General features: G+C 41.4%; 1 protein-coding gene across 3 annotated transcripts in view; it reads right to left on the bottom strand.

Moving 5' to 3' along the window:
• Positions 1-5: 5 nt before the first annotated feature.
• The window catches only part of wnk4a (WNK lysine deficient protein kinase 4a), a 46,640-nt gene continuing 26,627 nt past the window's right edge, over positions 6-20,018 (bottom strand). Inside the window, exons 8-22 of one of the 3 annotated variants that reach the window (XM_042396927.1) lie at positions 18,486-18,846; positions 17,327-17,472; positions 16,464-16,537; positions 14,956-15,091; positions 14,339-14,455; positions 12,393-12,566; positions 9,728-9,782; positions 9,244-9,375; positions 7,797-7,907; positions 7,057-7,706; positions 6,234-6,321; positions 4,368-4,977; positions 3,193-3,398; positions 2,990-3,084; positions 6-2,009 (exon numbers count right to left, since the gene is read on the bottom strand). In XM_042396927.1, the coding sequence (XP_042252861.1) occupies positions 2,007-2,009; positions 2,990-3,084; positions 3,193-3,398; positions 4,368-4,977; positions 6,234-6,321; positions 7,057-7,706; positions 7,797-7,907; positions 9,244-9,375; positions 9,728-9,782; positions 12,393-12,566; positions 14,339-14,455; positions 14,956-15,091; positions 16,464-16,537; positions 17,327-17,472; positions 18,486-18,846 (2,958 nt within the window). In that variant the 3' untranslated portion in view covers positions 6-2,006. Of the gene's footprint in view, positions 2,010-2,989; positions 3,085-3,192; positions 3,399-4,367; positions 4,978-6,233; positions 6,322-7,056; positions 7,908-9,243; positions 9,376-9,727; positions 9,783-12,392; positions 12,567-14,338; positions 14,456-14,955; positions 15,092-16,463; positions 16,538-17,326; positions 17,473-18,485; positions 18,847-20,018 lie in introns of all 3 variants that reach the window. The other 2 variants (XM_042396926.1, XM_042396928.1) reach the window with 2 other exon arrangements.

Here is a 20,018-nt window from a genome sequence, read left to right as displayed (position 1 = left end):
TTTTAAATGCAATCATGACTCTATGTAAGTATTTCTGCAAGAAAAAAAAACACTTGGTGAAGCAGTAAAGATGACAAAAGAGCCGCAATATTTACATTTGCATTTATTTTTCTCAAAAATTTGATATACAGAGTCTGATCTAGCCACCAAATCTGGAGAGTAAAAATATAAAATAAGACATTGTAAGGGAAAGGCACAGATTCAGCATGGCAGGACAGCAGCTTCAGAAAGCAATACAATTATATATTTACATTCAAAATTTTGAAATGAAAACTTTTTCTTTGAATATATTATGAACTTTGGAAAATCTTACAGGAGTTTAACTGCCATAACATTCAGTGTGTGTGTTGTGAATATTTTTATAAGGCAACAGCTACAGATTCACAGCTTGGACTGATTTATCTATCCCACAATATACTTCTTATTTTAACTGTGGGAGGGTATATCATCATTACTGTGATCCAATACGAAATATTGTGATCAAACATATTGTGGAGAATGTTCTCTTAACTCCCTTATGGAAAATAACAGGAAAACGTATCAGCTCTTCCTCGAGTGAACACAGTTTTATCCACAAATGTGTTAAATTATTGAAAACTACAATAGAATTTACTAAAGTGCACAAGGTGCTTGATCTATTGAAACAAGCGACAAAATATGATTTTTTTTTTTTTTGCTTGAGCAAGAATTAAGGTTGCTGAAATATTTTGTTTACACATAACTTGTAAACATAATCTATAAATGCACTCTACTATGTACACATTTACAATTGACAGGAAAGCCAGTAGTCTATAACCTAGGTGGGTTTTTCACAACTAATCAATACAAATAAATCCTTTGTTTCCATCTTAAATCAGCTATAGTATTTGAATATTGATGTGACGTCTCTACACAAGTCTTTTGAACTATTTAACCACATTTCTTCCCATTCGATGCTTTGAAAATTTTCTTTTTGCTGAAGCGAGCTACTTGCCAACATTTATAACTGTTGTACAACCATTTTTCTTTCTGAAACATCTTCATATATATATATGTGTTGACGGAAATGATATCTTTTCAGCATACTGCTGTGGTGTCGTCCGTCACCCCTGGAAATAATTTCCACTAAAAATGTCAGAACTGCAGTCATACCTCTCCAGGCAGAGTCTAGTCATCTGATCTGGTGTCAAAATCACTAAAGGAAGTAAAGATGTACAACGACATGTTTTTATAATACATATCTGAATAAATCAAACTGTACAATGCATCTAGACTGCTCTCATCAGCCCCTGGATGGCAGTAATCAACTCTACTAACGGGAGTGTATGAACTGTGCAGTCAGCAGGTGCCGAGACATCATTAACAAACTACAGCAAATAAGTTGTGAGATTCTCCAAAAATGTTGTTGTCATCTGTGTACGACAACCGTCAGTGAAAGTGTCAGAGCCTCACTGTGGTTCACGTTACTGTGTTCAGATTGATTAACGACAGTGAGTCAGACAAGCAGGAAAACAGCAACAACAACAGCAACTATCATCAGTCTGGGTCAAAGTCATAGGAAGTGCCATGACTTGACTGCGTTAATACAAAAAGCTTGCTCAAAAGAAAACATTTAAATCAAACTGGGATGTGACGTCTGCAGAGCGCTGTGGCAACCAGGACGGAGGTTGTTTCATTGTGAACCATTAGGTCTGACAGTTTATTTACAGGAGGGAAAAAATGAACTTGTCATTTTCAACATGAACCGGATTGGCAGGTATTCTGTGCTTTTTAGCTGCAACAAATTCACCAGATCTGACGAAGGACGTAACAGTTCCTGTGTGAATCCAGCTGTACTGATGAGTTTCTACGCGTTGAGGTAAATGACCACTGGCAGAACCTTGTGATCGCTGGCAGAGGGAAGCGGTTTTCTGATCAGTGTGCCAGTGAAAGGGTTAAAGCGATCCTCCTACAGGACGGGTTTGACCATTGTAGTCACACTTCAGATGAGGTAGTCTAGATATACAGCGTGCTTGGCTGAGAGTTTATTACTATAAAGGAGAGATGGGAAAAAAATACACAAAGTGAGAACAAAACCTTTTTTGGTTGCATTTAACACAGAATAGTAATATGAAGTTTTTATGCAATGTCAGTGGTGGAATGTTACTAAATACATTTACTCAAGTACTGTAATAAAGTACAATTTTGAGGTACTTTAATTGAGTATTTCCACTCTGTGCTACTTTAAACTTCCACTCTACTTCATTTCAGAGGGAAATATTGTACTTTCTACTCCACCACATTTATTTGACAGCTTTAGTTACTTTTCAGATGAAGATTTGACACAATGGATAATATAACAAGCTTTTAAAATACAACACGTTGTTAAAGATGAAACCAGTGGTTTCCAACGTTTTTGGCTTTTGACATCTTACAAAAAGCAGTGTGTAGTCGGGGTCACATTTCACATGTCTATGAGTTGTTAACAGCTCCACCAAATAGTGATTTTTTCCCTCTAAACTTCTCACATGGTTTCATTTCAATAAATGTTCAAATGATCCAATATTTCACCAAATTAAAGATTAGAGAAAAAGTCCAAAAACTAAAAAACAGATTTGTGTATCAGAACTTTGTTTTTTCTTCTTTCCTCTCCCATTAATCATCTCACGACCCCTCAGATTTATCTGGTGACCCTTTAGAGGGACCCGACTCCTGTATGCAGTAGTTGAAACTAGCTCCACCTCCAGCAGCTACAACAGTAACATGCTGCTCTAACACTGATGCTTCAGTATTAATAATCTAATGATGTCACATATAATAATATATCAGTCAGAGGGACCAAACCACTACTTTTACTGCAATATTTTAACTACATTTTGCTGCTAATACTTGTACTTGTACTTTGACGTAAGAAGGATTTTTCATAACGGACTTTTCCTTGTAGTGGAGTATTTTTACATTGCTGTATTGGTACTTTTACTTAAGTAAAGTATCTGAGTACTTCTTCCACCACTATGCAACGTACACTCACCATTCTACTAATGTCAGTGGCAAAGGTGACGCCTTTGCTTGGTTTATCCTGGGAGCCACTGCTGCTACCTCCAAGAGAGTTTCTCCTAATGATACCTGGGAAAACAAGCAGTACATGCATTATAATACACATTTAGACATTAAGTTGTCACATATTTACCAGATCTTTCTCTAATAGAAAGAAATATGGATACTCTTCCTTACCTTGGAGTGGCAAAATGTCCAAGCGCTGCAGGCTGTTTCTGCGGGACGAGGGGAAACCGCTCCCCTTGGACAGGCGGCGCTGTCGATTGGACAACATAGCAGCAGGAGAGACGATGCCTGGAGGGGGAACCTTTCCCATCTTCTCATACAGCTCCTCAATCTCTCGCTTTTGGGCAGCTTGCAGGGCCTGCACCTCTGTCAGATGTCTGATGAAGGACAAACAGTAACAAATGTGAGCGGTTAAAAGTCCCATCTTTTGGTGCTTTGGAAAGTCAAACAGTTAAACAGGACCTTGAAAATCCTTGGAGGCTTGGAAGGAAATTAAGTTCTCAAAAAGCTTCTGATTATGGACGATTTCTCGATTTTCTTTTACTTGACATGATTAAATAAAATAGCATCAAAACTCTAGCGCTGAAGCAATTCTTTGATTAATCAATTTACAGGAAATAATTCTACAAGATCTTTGATATTTTTAAAATAATTTTCAGTAACTTATCAGGCAAAACATTTTTGCTGGATCCAGCTTCTCAAATGAGATGATTTGCTGCTTTTTCTGTTTTCTGTATTTATAATTTGATTATGGGATTACTGGGATTTGGACTGTTTGTTGGACAAAAGAAGCAGTTTGATGACATCATGCTGGGCTCTGGGAAACTGGCATTCTTCAACGGATGAATCCATAATGAAAATAATAGTTTGTTTCAGCTCTACAAAATTCATCAATAGACCTGAGCTCTATCTAAGGACAAAAACCTAATGATGGAGACATGTGTTCATAAAGGGGTTGCTCATTTTGATGATTTAACAACTTAAACTTAAACATTCATTATAAAGATGGAGAGCAGAAAATGAGGCCTTAATAACTTTTCATTTTTACTTCTTCTTCTTTTGTTACCCCAAAGCACTTTGTCCCAAGACAATCATAATAGAAAATTAGCAATTGGAAAATGTTTAAATTTACTGCAAAAGTGAATGTGGGAGCCCAGACAAAAGACCTTTTTTACTCCCTTTGTAAGTATTCATATTCGACCCCATTTAGTTGACTGCTTCAGATTTTCCTGATGAAACCATTTTTCCCTCTTCAATTTCATAAATAGCTTTGTCCTCTGTTCTCTGTCAATATACCTTTTCAGAGTTGCACTGTTATTTTGGGCATCTTCAGTGGTGTCACTTACTTCTCTCTAAGTTCCTGAAGCTCTTCCAGCATTTCTTCATCATCACTGTCTGAGTCATCACTGCTTAGGTAGGGAGTATTGCGGTTGTATGTCATCATCCATAAATGGTGAAGGGCATTGCTGTACTGCGGGCTGCCTGCCGCTCCGTCCCACAGCCTCCCCTCCATCTCGGCAGCTGTCACTGAGAGTCCGCTGTCTGCAGACGTCCCCATCAGGCTGAGGCTGTACGCCCTCCTCCGATTCCTCTTCCTTGTCCTCTGTCGTTCCCCAACAACCCCTGCCTCCTCTTCTTCCTCCTCGTCCTCTTCTTCTCTGTTTTGCAGCTGCTGCTGCTGCTGCTCCTGACTACCAGTCCATCCAGTCTGCCCATCAACCTCCTGGAGGACCCCTGTCGACCCTCTGTGGGGATGTGGGTGAGGAGGGGACATGGTGAGTGAGGTGCCCAGGCTGGTCTCGGACTCTCCCTGTTCCTCTGTGCTGCTCTCTGATGGGGTGCTGCCACTGTCTGCTGGCTGTGGTGCAGCAGGTACAACGATGGCGACAGGCGCAGGGATGTCCATGCTGGGCGTCACCTGGAATCGCCCAACAGTCACTGGTGCCGACTGTACCTCTGTAATATAGAGGAAGAAAATGTGTTAATCAGTGTATGCAGTCCACTACACAAAATTTTAACAAGTCTGGTTCCCCTTCAAAGAAAATGTACGTTAATTACCTGATTAAGTATCTAAATTTATGTCTAATATATGGATTTTTTGATAAATAACATGTTATATTGGTTAATATCAATACAAGTCACTTGCAGTATATCTCTCTACTTACTTTTAGAGTCCATGAATAAGAAGTTGTAACATCTGGGCAGCCAATTTGTAGGAGTGACTGCCAATCATTGGCTAAACAGTAGCAATTGTTTTCTAATCTGATCAGAGCTGATTGATCAGTAGAACAAAGCTCCACTCAGTCATGACTGCCAGAGTTTGATTAAATCTAATAAGGTGTTTTATTGCCAACAACCTTGGAAGAGGTATCGCGCTTTTGTCATTGTGTCTTATTTCCTAAAATAGTAACTTCTAAGAGTATGAAGATATCCGCTATAGAGCTTTCATTTATGGCAGCGATTATAACTCATAATTGTAACAGGGTTGTTTATCTGCTGTCACATAAAATGGAGTGACGCAAACAGTCACTGCATGCGCTCACAGCTGCAGACCATTTTAGGGTTTCAGATCCTGCAGTACCTCAGTTTGCCCACTAAGTGTCCTCCTTACAGTAAGCACAGGAAGCGTCTGGGTCTGTGCCCACTGAAACAGAGGGACTTTGTTCAATGTGGGCTTCTGAGGACGGTATAAATACAGACAGGTGTGGATATGGAAGGAGAGGCCTGTAACGAGCACGGCTGCTCACTGATTGGTTCTTGCCGGTGGGTAGGGCTGCAATCACCTACGTTTGTGTTCATACTGAATGGAACATTACATCCAGACTCCTGGTTACGCAATGGCTGCTGAGGCACCGCTAAGAGGTGATAATGTCACCCAGGATACAACGGAGAGAAAGAGAAAGGGAGCTGAAAACAACTCAAAAGGCAAATTGACCGTAACAGAGACATCAGACTGTATTTAGACCCAATACATCATAAAATGCAGCAGAGAAAAAGAAAAACGTGTACGGCTGTATGGCTGTGGGTGCATTTGTGTGTATACACAAGCGTGTGTGGGTTTGTTTGGGTTGCAAACAAAAACATCATACAGAATGTCATTTTCCAGCTCTCCAAGCCCTACGGTAGTAACATACATCACATTAGGTGTTTATGATCCAGAGACGGAAGAAAGGCTGTTTTAGGAGCAAAAGAACATGCACAGGATTTCTTACCAGAGGCAGTGGAGGAGGCTTTTGGTTTGGAGCTACTGGCATTCATCTCGGGTACAGGAGGATGCAATTTAGGGCTGAAGGATGATAACTAGACAAGAAGAATAAACATTATTAGCATCAGTGCTACAGCCAATTGGCCAGATGTGATCAATCCACATTAAATACAGTCTTTTTCAGTGTTCGTGTTTCAGCTATCAGTTCATTCATTCAGTCATGGCGGGACACCAACTCAGTTTTTAGTGCCACAGTAATCCCTGGCCTAATGCTAGCTTACATAAAGTTATCTCAATCAGTGCCAGGCAGTGCAGTACACAGTTTTTGGAAAAAGACAGCTCAAGTATCTGAGCAGTCATCGGTTTCAGCAGATACCCTGAGTTGAGGTATTGGAGGAGTACTGGAGAAAAAGTTGTATTGGTTTATGCCTATTTTTTTTTTTTATTAATCAATGAACCGTTTAGTCTTTAAAATGTAAGAAAATTGTGAAGAAATATCATCACTATTTCCAAGAATCCAAGTCAGGATCTTCAAATAGTTTGTTCTGTCAAACCAACAGTCCAAAATCCACATATATTCAATTTACAATCATTTAAAATAGAGAACAAAGGGCAAATCCTCACATTTACATTTGGAAATGAAGAAATATTTGGCATTTTGGCCTGATAAATGTCAAACGATTAATCAGTTATCAAAATTGTTGATTAACTTGCTGTCAATCAATTAATCAACTAGTCATTTCAGCTTCAATTTGCTTACACATAACATAGCTGTAAAGGAATCTCAGCTGATATAAATCCTGACATAAAAGTAACTAATGTTGACTCACGGTGTTTTCTGGGGTCTCTGGGGGTGATGGCGAAAGATCTGACGAGTTTGAACTGGAGACTTCTGATCTGGGTGTCGTCTGGGCTGGAACTTGGGCAGAGAACGGGGCCACATAACTGTGGAGACTGTCCTCCTGGGTCAGGTTGGGGAGACTGGAGAGTCCAACCTGCTGCAGAGGCTCCTGAGGAGCCTGTTGAGGAGTGGAAGGCAAGGAAAGTGGAGAGACAGCATGTGGGCGGGTTGGGGGTCTACTCAGAGGAAAACCCGATCCATCCATTTGTAGTGTATTCTCAGGGCTGTGGTAGATGTTGTTCTGAGCTGGCATGCCAGGTGTAGGGTAAGAAACTTCTGCTGGCGTGGTCTGGTAATGTTGTGGGTAGACGGATTGGTACCCTGACTGTGGGGTCATGTGAGCGGGTAGCTGGGGGTGGAAACCTGGAAAGGAGGGTATCCCCTGGGTGGACAGGCTCGCAGGAGGGATGAAAGACTGGGCCATGCTCATGGCCATAGAGATGACGTTAGCCAAAGAAAATAGGGGCTGCGTGTCTGAGGGCCACATGTTGGGATGCTGAGCCGCAGGTGGGGACATGGGGACGCTCTCATTGCTGCCGGGGCTCGGGGTCTCATTCAGAGGACTTGGGGAGCCCGGGGCTGGGGAGGAAATGGAGGGGAAAGTGGGGTTACTGGCTACACGTGTGAGGGGAGGATGGATCCCTGCTGTTTTTGGAGAGCCTGAAGTACCTGGGTATGGGAATGGGAAGTGAGTGTTGCCCATGTAGGGCAAGTGGTAGTGCTGGTGGTGGGGCAGAAGAGAAGCAGGGTGGTGATGGTGCTGATAATGGAGGGGAGACCCTGGAAGACAAACAGATTTACAGTTTTAATTTGTTTGTGTGAAGTCATCTTAGGTACAAACTGTGCAAGAAAAAACATGTACAGTAAGTTTCTCTTAATGTCCAATTTAACTTGTGCATCATAACACCTAAGAAGTGTATTTTTAAACAGGAATTTTCTTCGCACCGTTGCAGTGGAATTTATTGGACAGAGTTGACCCAGAGAGACAAGTTGTATCGCTTGTTCTACTCGTCTCCTCAGAGTTTGGTCGGTGCATGTGTTTCCTCAGCCCTGCCAAGGCATACGCCATGTGGAGCAGAAATCTTTCCTGTACTTTCAAATAATGGGTTTCCATGGTGAACAAAGTTGTTTTGTTTAAAGCACTATCCGACTATAATTCGTAAGCTGGAGCAGTTGCACACCAGGCTTGGTGTACATGGCTGTGAGGGATTCAGCATCAATAGAGAGGGTAAGGCTTTTAGGATTGACATTTTAGAGGAGTTTAAATGGAACACACGTGTGTGTACACAACTTTTTGGGACTGATTGTGAGATTAAAGTAGTCAGTATTGCTACATCACTCTGCAAGGAATAGTCGAGGATGCCAATATTTTAGCCTCATCCATTGATTCGACATTTACTTCAACAATAGCTCCACAGTTATAAACCACACCTCCTGTTGCTGATGATGCAAACCAGCCTCTACTCCTCTACTTTCCATGCTGACAGAAACATACGTAGGTTAGGCAACACTCTATAACAGTGGCGGTTAGCCAAGAGGCATTGCGAAAGCGACCATGCAGTGAATGTCCAGCAGAGAGGGGACGCAGGACAAGAGGGGATGAGGATGTTCAGATGGCCACAAAGGCCGAAACTGGGGGCATATGGGGGATATGTGTTCTTTAATTGACTTCAAATGCCCCTCCTGTGGTGAAGGAGACTTTTAACGGGGGAGGAGGCTTTCTTGGAAATCCTGTAGGAGTTTGTGCTGGCAAACAGATGTTGTGGAGTATCACAGCAGTGTAGAAAAGCTTATGCTTTACAGCGACAGCATTCACGGCTCCCTAAAAGCCAGAAAGCGCCCTTCAGGTGAGGTAATTACCCAAGAGGCCCTGCTGCAAGGCAGACACAGACGAAAGCTTTGAGGTGTGGGGATGGTGGATGGCGCCATGCGAATGTCTGAACAATACCAAGAACGGGCCCTGAGGAGGGGGCTGGGGGGGTTTATGAGGTAGCAGAGCTTTGCTTTGACTTATTCTCTGCCAAAGGACTGTAACAATTTTTCAGTGTGGTGAAACAGTAAACAATGCTTGGCTTCTTCACGTGGGGACCAGAGGGAGGGGCAGAAGGCTATTTACCTGGGGCGTTGTGGAAAGACTGCGAGCGTATAAGAGGTCGCGCAGGTGAAGTAATGTCTGCACTGAAGACGTCTCCATTGGGGCACGGAGGAGAGCCACGTACCCCTACACTCGGGTTAGCCACACTGAAGTCTAAGACAAGACACACACATGCATGAGATAAAGCCAGTGCACCCACGTCCGCGCACACACACACACACACACACACAGTGATCATGCACAGAAAAAAAAAAGATGCAACTAATATGAAAGTTAACCTTACATGCGGTGAGAAAGAAATTCTTTATGCAGTTCACACACACTTCATGTTACAAGATGAATTTATAGATTTCATGAAATGATTAAAAAAAGAGCAGGGAGCCAAGCCCTAAGGAGCTCATTCATTTTCAGATTCATATTATATTTAATCTCCTTCAGCATCAAATTATCCAGTTTCCCCTCATGGATGAATTAAATTCATCATCAGATCAGACATGAGACTTACCAGGCAGAGAAGAGGAGGAGTGTGTTCGAGGCAGGGTGTGACTGTGCAGATTAGGCTGTAAGAGAGCACATTTAATGAAACTCAGTATTCACGTCTACTCATTACTGACAAAAACGTTCATGTTAAAAATGTTCAAATGTGTCTTATATTTGAGTTGAAAGGTGACTTTATGATGCAGCAGCAGTACAAAACTACTGGTTTGCTCACCAGTATTAATACATGGGTAGGGGATTTTTATGGTTGGGGGACTAGTGAGATATAGATCTTTTAATAAAATCTCAAAATTGCAGCAGTGCAGCAGAGACTGAGATATCACTAGCACACTAAAAACACTAGATGGTACACTTGCCAAAATGCAACTCATTAGCATCTTTGATTAGACCCTCCCCGCCTGGTCAACACCCACATGTTGTAGCGCTGGCTTTCTGCAATCATTTTGCAATTTCTAAGCCAAACCCGAGATATTTGGGTTATGTCACTTGAGTAATTTTATCCAACTTGACAAAGCTCCCTCCAAAACAACAAGAGATTATATAACTGTTTTCACAAATTGAGTTGTACAATCTTGACTGGTAAGCTGGCACTAACATGTAAAAGCTGTCCGATGCCCACTAAAACATTGTATGCTTCAGGCTTTAGATGCCACACTATGGGCGACCCTGTGATATGACCTCAGATATACGTGTATGCGCTGTCAGTGGAGCATATATTAAGTGGACTATAGTTTTTTTTTTCTCTGTTAATACTATTGTAGGAATGCTGGAGAGATATACTGATAACTGGTGAAGAGCTCTTTCCTCTATCATGAAAATATTCCAAATCAAACAGCCATTTGACACAAAATATCTTCCTCAGGTACATCATCGCTCTCATACAGCTCACTCTTGAATTAGACAGATACCTATACAGGAAGCTTAGAGCTGCAGCTATAAAAAAAAAACATTAGGAGGAAGTGGTGAAAACCTACTTAACCTGCACAACCTGAAAGAATAACTTCATCAGAAATCAAGAACTGGAATTTTTGAGACGGTGGAAAAAATGGATTAAAGGGTTTATTCAAAGAGGAGGCAGATGTCACAGCTGATGCCAACAGCTGTAACCAAATCAGTGTTAAACACACTGCATGGCTCAAATGATTAAACTAAGTTAACTTAAGTTAAATTAAGTTTTTGTTTTCTTTTTCTCTCTTCTTGTGTATGTGTATATATGTAGTTTTTAAATTTGCTGTAAAATATATACATATTATAAGAATGCTAGTACAATTGTACAAATCATATGTAAGCAAGTATATATACTTAAAATGCATTAAGGTGTATAAAAAAGAGCTGTTTCCAAATCCAATGTTTTTAACCAGTTAATATAATCATTTATGGAAAGCCATTTAACCTCCATAATATGAATGACTCTTCGAATTTGGCTCCATCTGTAAGAGCTAAAAGTCAAAGAAGAGATCTGTTTTCTGGAAGTGATGGGAAGAGGAAACCAGAAACTGTTGGACAAGAATGAATTTCCACGGATTCAACTTCTATTTATAAACCATATATCTTCCCAAAACTCTTAGAATAGCACCCTACCTCAGAGACTCAACAACCCGAGCAGAGATACCTAGAAACTGGGGGTCGTGGGTTTCTCTCTGAATTAACTAGCTAGATCTGGTTTTTCGGCTGGGCAGTGTAGATGAATGCATCCATAATGGTTCTTTGTAGGATGTGGTCCATGCACTGTTTTTAATCAGGTGCTGGAGCGGAGCCAGGAGAGATTTGTTACCGGTGGTTCTGGGTAATTATGCAGCCAGGGGGTCGGAAACATGGTGAACAAGGTAGATAGTTGGCAGTTGCGGTTTACAGCTCTCACTTGTCTTTTGTCCTTCATGAAACTGCACATTATTCTGTTCTGCATCATTTATGAACATCTTTCGAGCATTTCTTTTTATGAGAGGGTACAAGAAGATTGTGTTCTTTCTCTGTTGTACAGAGAGGAACACATCCTGGCAGAACAGACGCTTCTTTTCCTTCATGCAGACAAATCTGAATGTATCTGATTAGTCATTATGTCATCTCTCACACAGCATGGCTTTGCTCCAAACAAACCCTTTTTTTCCTTCTGCATTTTACAGTTTCACAAAATCTTGATTCAGAGAGGCATAATAAATCCAAACATAAAGTATTTTACCCATTCAGTGTGGGCAGATGTGCTGGAAAGTTCGTTATGGTGTAAGCACTGGAAATGATTTGTGGTTTTGGGAACAAATAAATGTGAAAAAAAGGAGGCATGGGGTAGGTTGCCACAAATCACAGCTTTTTATGATATTAGCGCTTTTAGTAACATCATGTTCTAAATGGGAGTGCTACCTCAGGTGGCTTTAAGAACAATTAACCTTCTATCTTTAAGGGCAAATCTCAGGAGGGATTGTGGACGATGAGGAAAGCACTCTAGTGAGGTTTTTTTATTTCCAGCATAGGAAGCAATACACAACAGCTTCCCATTTGCACCAGATTTATGAGTGCGCCTTAGACAACCACAGCCCGACACAATATAGCTGATGTAATTTACGATGATCAGACAGAGCAGTAAAACACAAGCTCAGTTCCTGTTACTTCCTTTGTTGCCGGCTAACAATTGCCGTGATGTGGAATAGTGCAAAGGAGCAAGAGCTGCCGCTGACCTGAGAGGAAGACAACGAGTTAACCCCGTTGTGGAAAGCAGGCTGGGGAAGTCGGTGACCGCCGGAATGAACCAGCTGTTCTTTCGCCATCAGAGCCTCAGCCCGTTTGATGATGTCACCCAGGCGGTGGATGAAGCCTTCCTTCTCTGACGGCAGGATGAACTCATTGTGCACCTTGAAGACAAAAGGACAGTGGTGGAAGAAGTATTTAGATACTTCAGTAAAAGCAGCAGTACCACAAAGGGAAAATACTCTATTACAAGTAGAAGGCCTGCGTTAGTAAAAGTACACAAGTATTATCAGCAAAATGTTCTTAAATCATCAAAAGTAAATGCAGAAAAACGGCTCCTGTGAAGGTTATTTTATGATATATTAATTGTAATTACCCTTTTTACTGTTTTAGCTGTTTGTAAAGGAGCTAATTTGATTTAGTTTTTATAGTAGAAGCATGAAGTAGTAGAACATAGCTGTAGAACTGCACAAAATTACAGTGCTTGCGGAAATGTACTTCCCCCCACTGACAAGGGAGATGCTTCTAAGAACAATAGACACTTGTTGTCTATTTGTATGTCCATCCATGAAATCCACACCCACCCAAATTCACACCCATCTACCCTCAGCTAATGCTTATTCTCAGGGAAAAAAATACATAAATCATCTCATGTAAATCCACAAAACAGCAGTTTGTTAGAGTTCTGACTTTTGCATATTCAAGCAGTTTTGAGCACTGCTGTGAATTGCGGGTCGGGGCGTGGTGACCATTTCCTGTCAGCATGGCATAATTCAGCTCATTTGAGCTCTGCACTGAGAACCACAGGAGGTGTTGTGATGCCAAGAGCCCCTGCTGCGCCAAGACTCAGTAAACAAAAGCCCACTGTGTTTTAGAGTGAGGAAAACAGTACATTCAGTGAACACAAAGTGCTGCTGCACACGTTGCCTCATCACGTCTTCCTCACACAGGCTCTCATATGTACCCACTGTACATCTCCGAGCCTCTAATGAAGCTTGTAGACAATAACAGGGGGGGATGGGGCTGCTTACCTGCGTCATTCACTTGTCAGCAAGTTAGATATAATATCAGCCAGAGTTAGCATTGATAAATAAGAGGCTTTTAACTGGAAGCAGGGTTGAACAAGTTCAGCTGAGATAGAGGAATCTGCCAGGCTTATCAGCTGAGCTCAGTTATTTATCTGTGTACAAATCCTCGACGGTTCTAGGAGGTTCAGTCTTCAAAAAAGACTGATTACTTCCACTGTTTACTCTTTAACACCCGGTTTTATCTCTTCATGTCTCCTAAGGTAGCTTTAACGAATTTCATTTCTTTTTGTGGAAGCTACATGATGTTAACACTGAGTGAAATATTAAAAATCAAGACTCCATACTTTTAATAGCTAGGCCGTTCCATCAAACAGTAATATTTGATGTCTTGTTCATCATTTTATTCACATTTCCCCAAAGTTTAGCCTGATATGTCTGCTATTTAGAGTTTAAATTAATGTTCTGTCAGTTTGAGCAATGTTTGGCTGCGTAGCATGAGTTAGTAGTAGTAGTAATGAGTAGCTCATGCATATTTCCATAAAGAATCATTCAATCTTGGAGAAACTTAAAGAATGCAAACTTCAAACATTTCAGCGATTCTTCATTTTGTTATTGTAACCAAGTATCATCCATTTACATTACATTAAAAAAAAGAGTCCAATAGTGGACATCCAGATCCTAATCATCACCAAAATCAATTCTTATTTGATTGTCAACTGTTATATGTCAGCAAATTTTATGAAATTTCAATTCAATTAATGTTTCTGAGGTACCTCACTGCAGATAAACAGCAAAACTAATGAAAGAGACCTGTTTTTACCTGATCAAAGTGTTGAATTATTGACACTCTGAATATAATACCTGTTCATTATTGTTTGGCCAGCGACTGAGCACCATTAATGACTCACCATGACAGCGGCGATGTCTTCTGGGTTATCTCCATCCAGGTCAAATTTGAAGGTCACCATCTTGTCGTTGTGTGTCTGCAGCTGGCACTCCACCACCCGATCCACTTTATCGGAGAGCTGCAGAGAAGCACGGGATCAATGGTAATGACAGGCGTCTGTTTACCCTCTAAAACACTGACCGAAGTTAAACACGGGAAGAACAATATGTTTTTGTATTTGTGTGTGTCTGAGCAAACATGTAGTCACGTGAACATATGTGTGAATCTACTGTAACACACTGTGTGCTTGTGTGTGTGTGTGTGTCGCACTATGCACTCTGAGAACCACTGTATGCACATGTGGTTAGGCATGATCTGTTTGTCTCTGCCTCCAGTCTAAACACGCTCATTAAAAGACCACAAAGTGTCCTGATCAGAAGAGAAATGTACTGCGGTTGCCGGGGGAAGAACTGCATAGCTACTGATAATGTTGCACAATCAGGGTGGATCTCCACGGCTCACTTATAAATCAAAAACGCCTCGGCTAATCCAACAACTCAATTCAGATGGTTGATTTATTTGTTTATGATGCGAATAAATGGATTTGAAGAGTTGTAATTAAACAAAACTTTATTGTACCCCTGTGATGCGCAGCCTCGATCGCGCTCTCCTCCTGAACAGCTTCCCAGCAGTTCGCCTGGCAGCCGTTTTTTCGTTCTTCTCCGAGAGGCCCTCGTAGCCGTCACTCAAGCCTGATGTCACGTCGGAGGCGTAGCTGCAAAGAAATAAATTACATGTGCTACAGTTTAGAAAAATATGCACCAAAAAAGCCACAGAAACATTCCTCAATATCGTAATTTCAAAGTTGACTCATCATCTTTAACAGAAGTGCAAAAGGAACTGAATATCCATCACGACTGATTATCTTGGCATCACATGTAATAATAAACAGCACTCTGAAGTGTCAAATAAAATCTTGATGTGTAACAGTGGCTTGTCTCTTGGGTGTAAACAGTAGATTTTAACTGGACCTGTTCAGAGCGTATAGGAAGCTGGTGTTCATCCAGAGGAAGCAACATGTCTGTGTGATCTGTTGTATTTATGCAATGAATGAGTTTTGGGTTTCAGAGAACTGGAGGACATTCAGTGAATTTTATAAAAAGCTTTGGTTCTGCTAATTGTGTCTCCTGGGCCTTTTTGGATTGCTGTGGTCACAGACTGCCCTCCGTCCACCTCCCCAACATAGGCAGCAAACATTTACAGCCTACTGGTTGGCAACGTGCACCCGTCTCTATTTAAAAACCTCCAACTCACGGGTTATTCAAGTTCACAGCAAAGGCTGTTCTTTCCTTTAAACGCTGAGTACATGGAGATTAGACAAAATAAGATCAACAATTTGTGTTGATATTGAAAATGATCCCTCTGTTTTGTGATCTTTGAAATGCGGCACTGCTCATCGTCAATCCAGAGTTTTTTTCTCTGAGGAAAAATTTAAAAACTGGGAGTCTGTTTTGGATCCTAAACAGTGCCTGCCTAAGCTGTTATGAAGCATGATGAAGCATGATACTTAACCAGACTTGACATTTATTTCAACCCACTAAGTACAGGTCAGATAATGCTGATACACTGTCAGTCACGGACATGAGCTCAGCTGATACCTTCCATGTTCTTTAATACTTCCTGCCCAATTGCTCCATTGACAGAAAACGTATTTTGAACTGTAATTACAACCCCCTAAGACACACACACACACACACACACACACACACACACAAGCTGTCCATCCATTGTCGGCCCTCATGCCGAGAATAAAGCTGCTCTCTCCCCAACATCCCACCAACATGGAAAACAGGGCCTCCACAACATCTGACGGCCAGTCACACAGAAACCTGCAAGGGTCCATTCTGCCTCACTGCAATGAAAACACAGAGGAGCCTGTCGATTGCCTCGAGCTTGTTGTCACAGCCCCACAGATGTGGAGTAGGAGGAGGAGGAGTTTTAGACGGAAGACCAGGCGTTTCTACTACATTCACATTGATTTTCAGGACCTAATTTAAATAAAGAACGGACTTTGGACCTCTATTGTTCCATGGATGGTAAAAAAAAAAAAAAGAGCAGAGTGAAAAGAGGAAGGTGAAGAACTTTACCTGTCCACGGGGGAGTTGAAGCCACTCTGGGGCCCTGAGTTGCCATGTTCTATGTTGTTGGATACTGCAATACTCTGTGAATAGAAATGAGGGATGTGGTAAGGTAAAGACACTGTAAAAGATTGCCATTGATTCTTCTTGAAGCTTTAGTATAAGACAGTAGCCGGGAAACATTTCAACATATTGAATTTGAAGTGCAGAAGTATTTGATTTACTTCAAATCAGTTATCTCTACACAAAATGTTTTTTCTTAGCATTACTTATATATTAATTAACCATCAAATTCCTCAATTTGGTTATTTGTTTTGATAAAAATAGTACATGGTCATGGTTTCTAGCCATGTAAGCAGTGTGGCTTCTAGGTATAGCAGTGTTGGTCTGTCCACCACAGTGGACACAGCATGGTTGTAGACTTTTGGTCTTGTTCAAACACTACTTAATCTAAAAATGACAACTGTGGCCACATAACTGTAAAAAAAACTGGCAAAACAATTAGGTACAAAAAATTCTGGGTAGTTACCAATGAACAAGTAGGTAAACCTTCATTTTATAAATTTCTCATCATGCAGCTAAGAATTATCAACCATAGTTTTTATTAAGAACTATCCAGGAACTATTTCTTCACCATTTCTTTGAGTTAGTCCAAATTTTTTTTGCTCACTTGGTCGTAAGGGATGTGTGATGTGCCGTATTGTAAAGTGCTGCTTTCCGTCTATGTGTTGCTTATGTAACTGTGTCAACGCTGCATCGGACAGCGTAATGTTGATGAGGGAGGTCTCATAAAGTCTTGAAAGTCATCCTTTCCGCCACCACCACCCTGCTCGCTCCACTTTGATAACAAGCTCTTTCTTGAGGCCACTCACCGAGGGGAAGCGGAGGGCTGGGATGGGGAGACCGTTTGCAGTCGGGTTGTCGGTGTGCGTGGTGGGAGGGGTCGTGTTGAAGCTGCCGGCCTCCAGGGGATCCTGAAGCCCAGAGGAGCTCAGATAGCCGTCCGTCTCACAGTCAGCTGTTTCAACAAAGGACCTAAACCATTAGCATGTGACCAACTGTGGTCTGATTGACTGACACGAACTGTACCATACACACACACACACACACACACACAAACATCAAATGACCCCAAACTGAGACTTAAAACATATACAAACACGTAAACAACAACAATGACAACAATGCAAAAGACACACAGAGGATGTTGGATGTATTGTTAATCAGACTGATTTACTAGGACCCCTCAAAAAGAATATTTGGGCCTTTGCATTTGGTAAAAAAAGAGAAATATTCAATAGCTACAGCATAGCACACACACACACACACACATACACCACGAGATAAGACTAACAGGGACTGAATAATTTAGTTATCCACAGTTTTACATTTCACTGTATGCCTCCCATGTGCTCTCAGATCAGAACAACTTGCTGTTCAGTACAATTGTACAGTTAACACAGCGAAAAAAATGCATCAAGAGTTTATGATGTATTGTGACCGGAATAAAAAATAAAATCAAAACGGAAAGTTAACTCTGACGGACCCATCTGACGCACATGTGACTGAAACATGACGTGAGTTAAAAGGCGTGATGTATAAATGTATTCAACTCTAGAATACTATAAATTATAATAGTTGTGCAAATGCATAGATATGCCTAAAAGGTTTTTTTTTGATTTTACAAACACTCAGTAGTTCATAAGAGTCATCCTATTACAATTGCAGGACTAGTTTTCTTACTTACACCTTACATACAATGCATTTTGTGTACTTTTATGCTGTGGGCCAGGGTGAGGGATGGAAGGGAGGCTGGGTGGGGAAGGGTGGGCCATGGGCTTGTTTGAAAATTATAAAAAGAAAAAAATATGTTTTTGTAAAGCTGTATTTCCTGTGAAATTTCACAAATAAAAAAAGTTTAGTAAAATAAGGCTGTTTGGATTAAAGCACAATTGTTGGTTAGACCCTTTCTATCTCCAAAAAACCTACAAACTTTTCATGAAATGAATAAAGTCGGACTAGGTGGCTCACAATTAGCAGAAGACAGGCTGTTGTGGCGGATGTGGAAGTGCTGGTCCGCCTCGGGCTCTTCTGGCTCTGCAGGGTAGTTGGAGCTCACGCCAGAGTCCACAGAGCTGGTGACGGGGGACATGATGGGGGTCGGAGGTGTCAGGGCCGGGGTGGGGGACTCTGCTGCAACCACGTGGCCGACTTTAGGTGAGGGCGGCTGAGTCTCAGCTTCTTCTTCTAGGGCTTCTTGCTCCTGCTTCTTCCTCTGCTCCTCCGCCTGCCGCCTCAGCTTCTCTCTCTGGCGCTTGATGGCGGTCACCCTGTCCCGTATGGCCTTGGCCACGAGCTTGAAGTCTGCCTCGCACACGAAGCCAAGCACGACCTGCATAACACCACGCAGAAATGGTCAGGGCACAACATGAACACATGTGTATAAGTCACGGTCCACGATGTGCCACCGTGATTTGCAGACCATTACGCAGGTCTGTTGCACTTAATGACCTGATCGTGCAAGTTGTGACATCAAGACTTCTTTGATGTACTAACAGCATTTGTTTTGTAAAATCAGCACACATTGACTGCATTCTTTTGAATTTCTCAGCTTCTCGCACAGCCTCTTGTGACACCCAGTCCAGCACAGTAGCGGGACACTCAGTCCAAACCTGCCTCTCAACACAGAGTCAAATTACCGCTAGATCAGCCGGACTAGATGTCCCCCGCTGATAATAATTTGATCTTGATGAAAACTGCCACAAAGAGGTAAACAAGTAAGGAATTGTGGCTTGCATTTTCATTAAAAGTGACCTCTATGGAGAGGGTTTTGGAGGACATAAGACCCTGTTTTGTAACAAGCAAGAGAGTCATTATATTATTAAAGACATGACCTCAGCTGCTTCCTGAGACACCCTCTCACATTTCCAACCACTGATGATTAAATGTTGAGCGGTGCCCTTGACACACTCTGCAAGGCGTTCTCTTTATGGCTTGGAGCGCATATCAGTGTTTCTGCTGTCATAACAGAACCATAAAAAGAGCATAGTGATGTTGGGGTGCATTAGTGAGGCTGCTTTCACTGTGTGGGGTCAAGTGTCTCAGACAGGTAACTCAAAAGGGAAATTTGTCTTTCGCTAATAATGTCAGAGTCTGTGATATGATGCCTGAAACAGAGCCTCCGAATCTAATATCTGTATACACATCTAAAATAAACACTTCAACATTCAAAAGAATATCCATGGAAATATATGGCACAAAATACCTAACACCTTAGAACTATACACCTCTCTTTTAATATGTAATTCAACTCAGAATATTATTGTTGAAGGAGGGAATAAATTAGCCACAAGCATAATTACAAGATTTGAATCCAGATAAAAGTGTCATGCAACCAATCTGCATCTTCTTCAAAGTATCCCGATGAAGAAAATTCCTTCATGAAGGGGGTATTAGATGATTAATAGAGCTAAAAACATTGGGGTCGATTCCATATTGAGTGAGATATTGTAAGTGTCCCCCCCTAAAAAACCTATAAAAGTCTATCATCATAAATCAAGATCA

The sequence above is a fragment of the Thunnus maccoyii genome, chromosome 20 (assembly GCF_910596095.1).
Source record: "Thunnus maccoyii chromosome 20, fThuMac1.1, whole genome shotgun sequence".
Classification (NCBI taxonomy): Eukaryota; Metazoa; Chordata; class Actinopteri; order Scombriformes; family Scombridae; genus Thunnus; species Thunnus maccoyii.
Note: the sequence above shows the minus strand (reverse complement) of the source record. Positions and strands in the feature narration are given on the sequence as shown.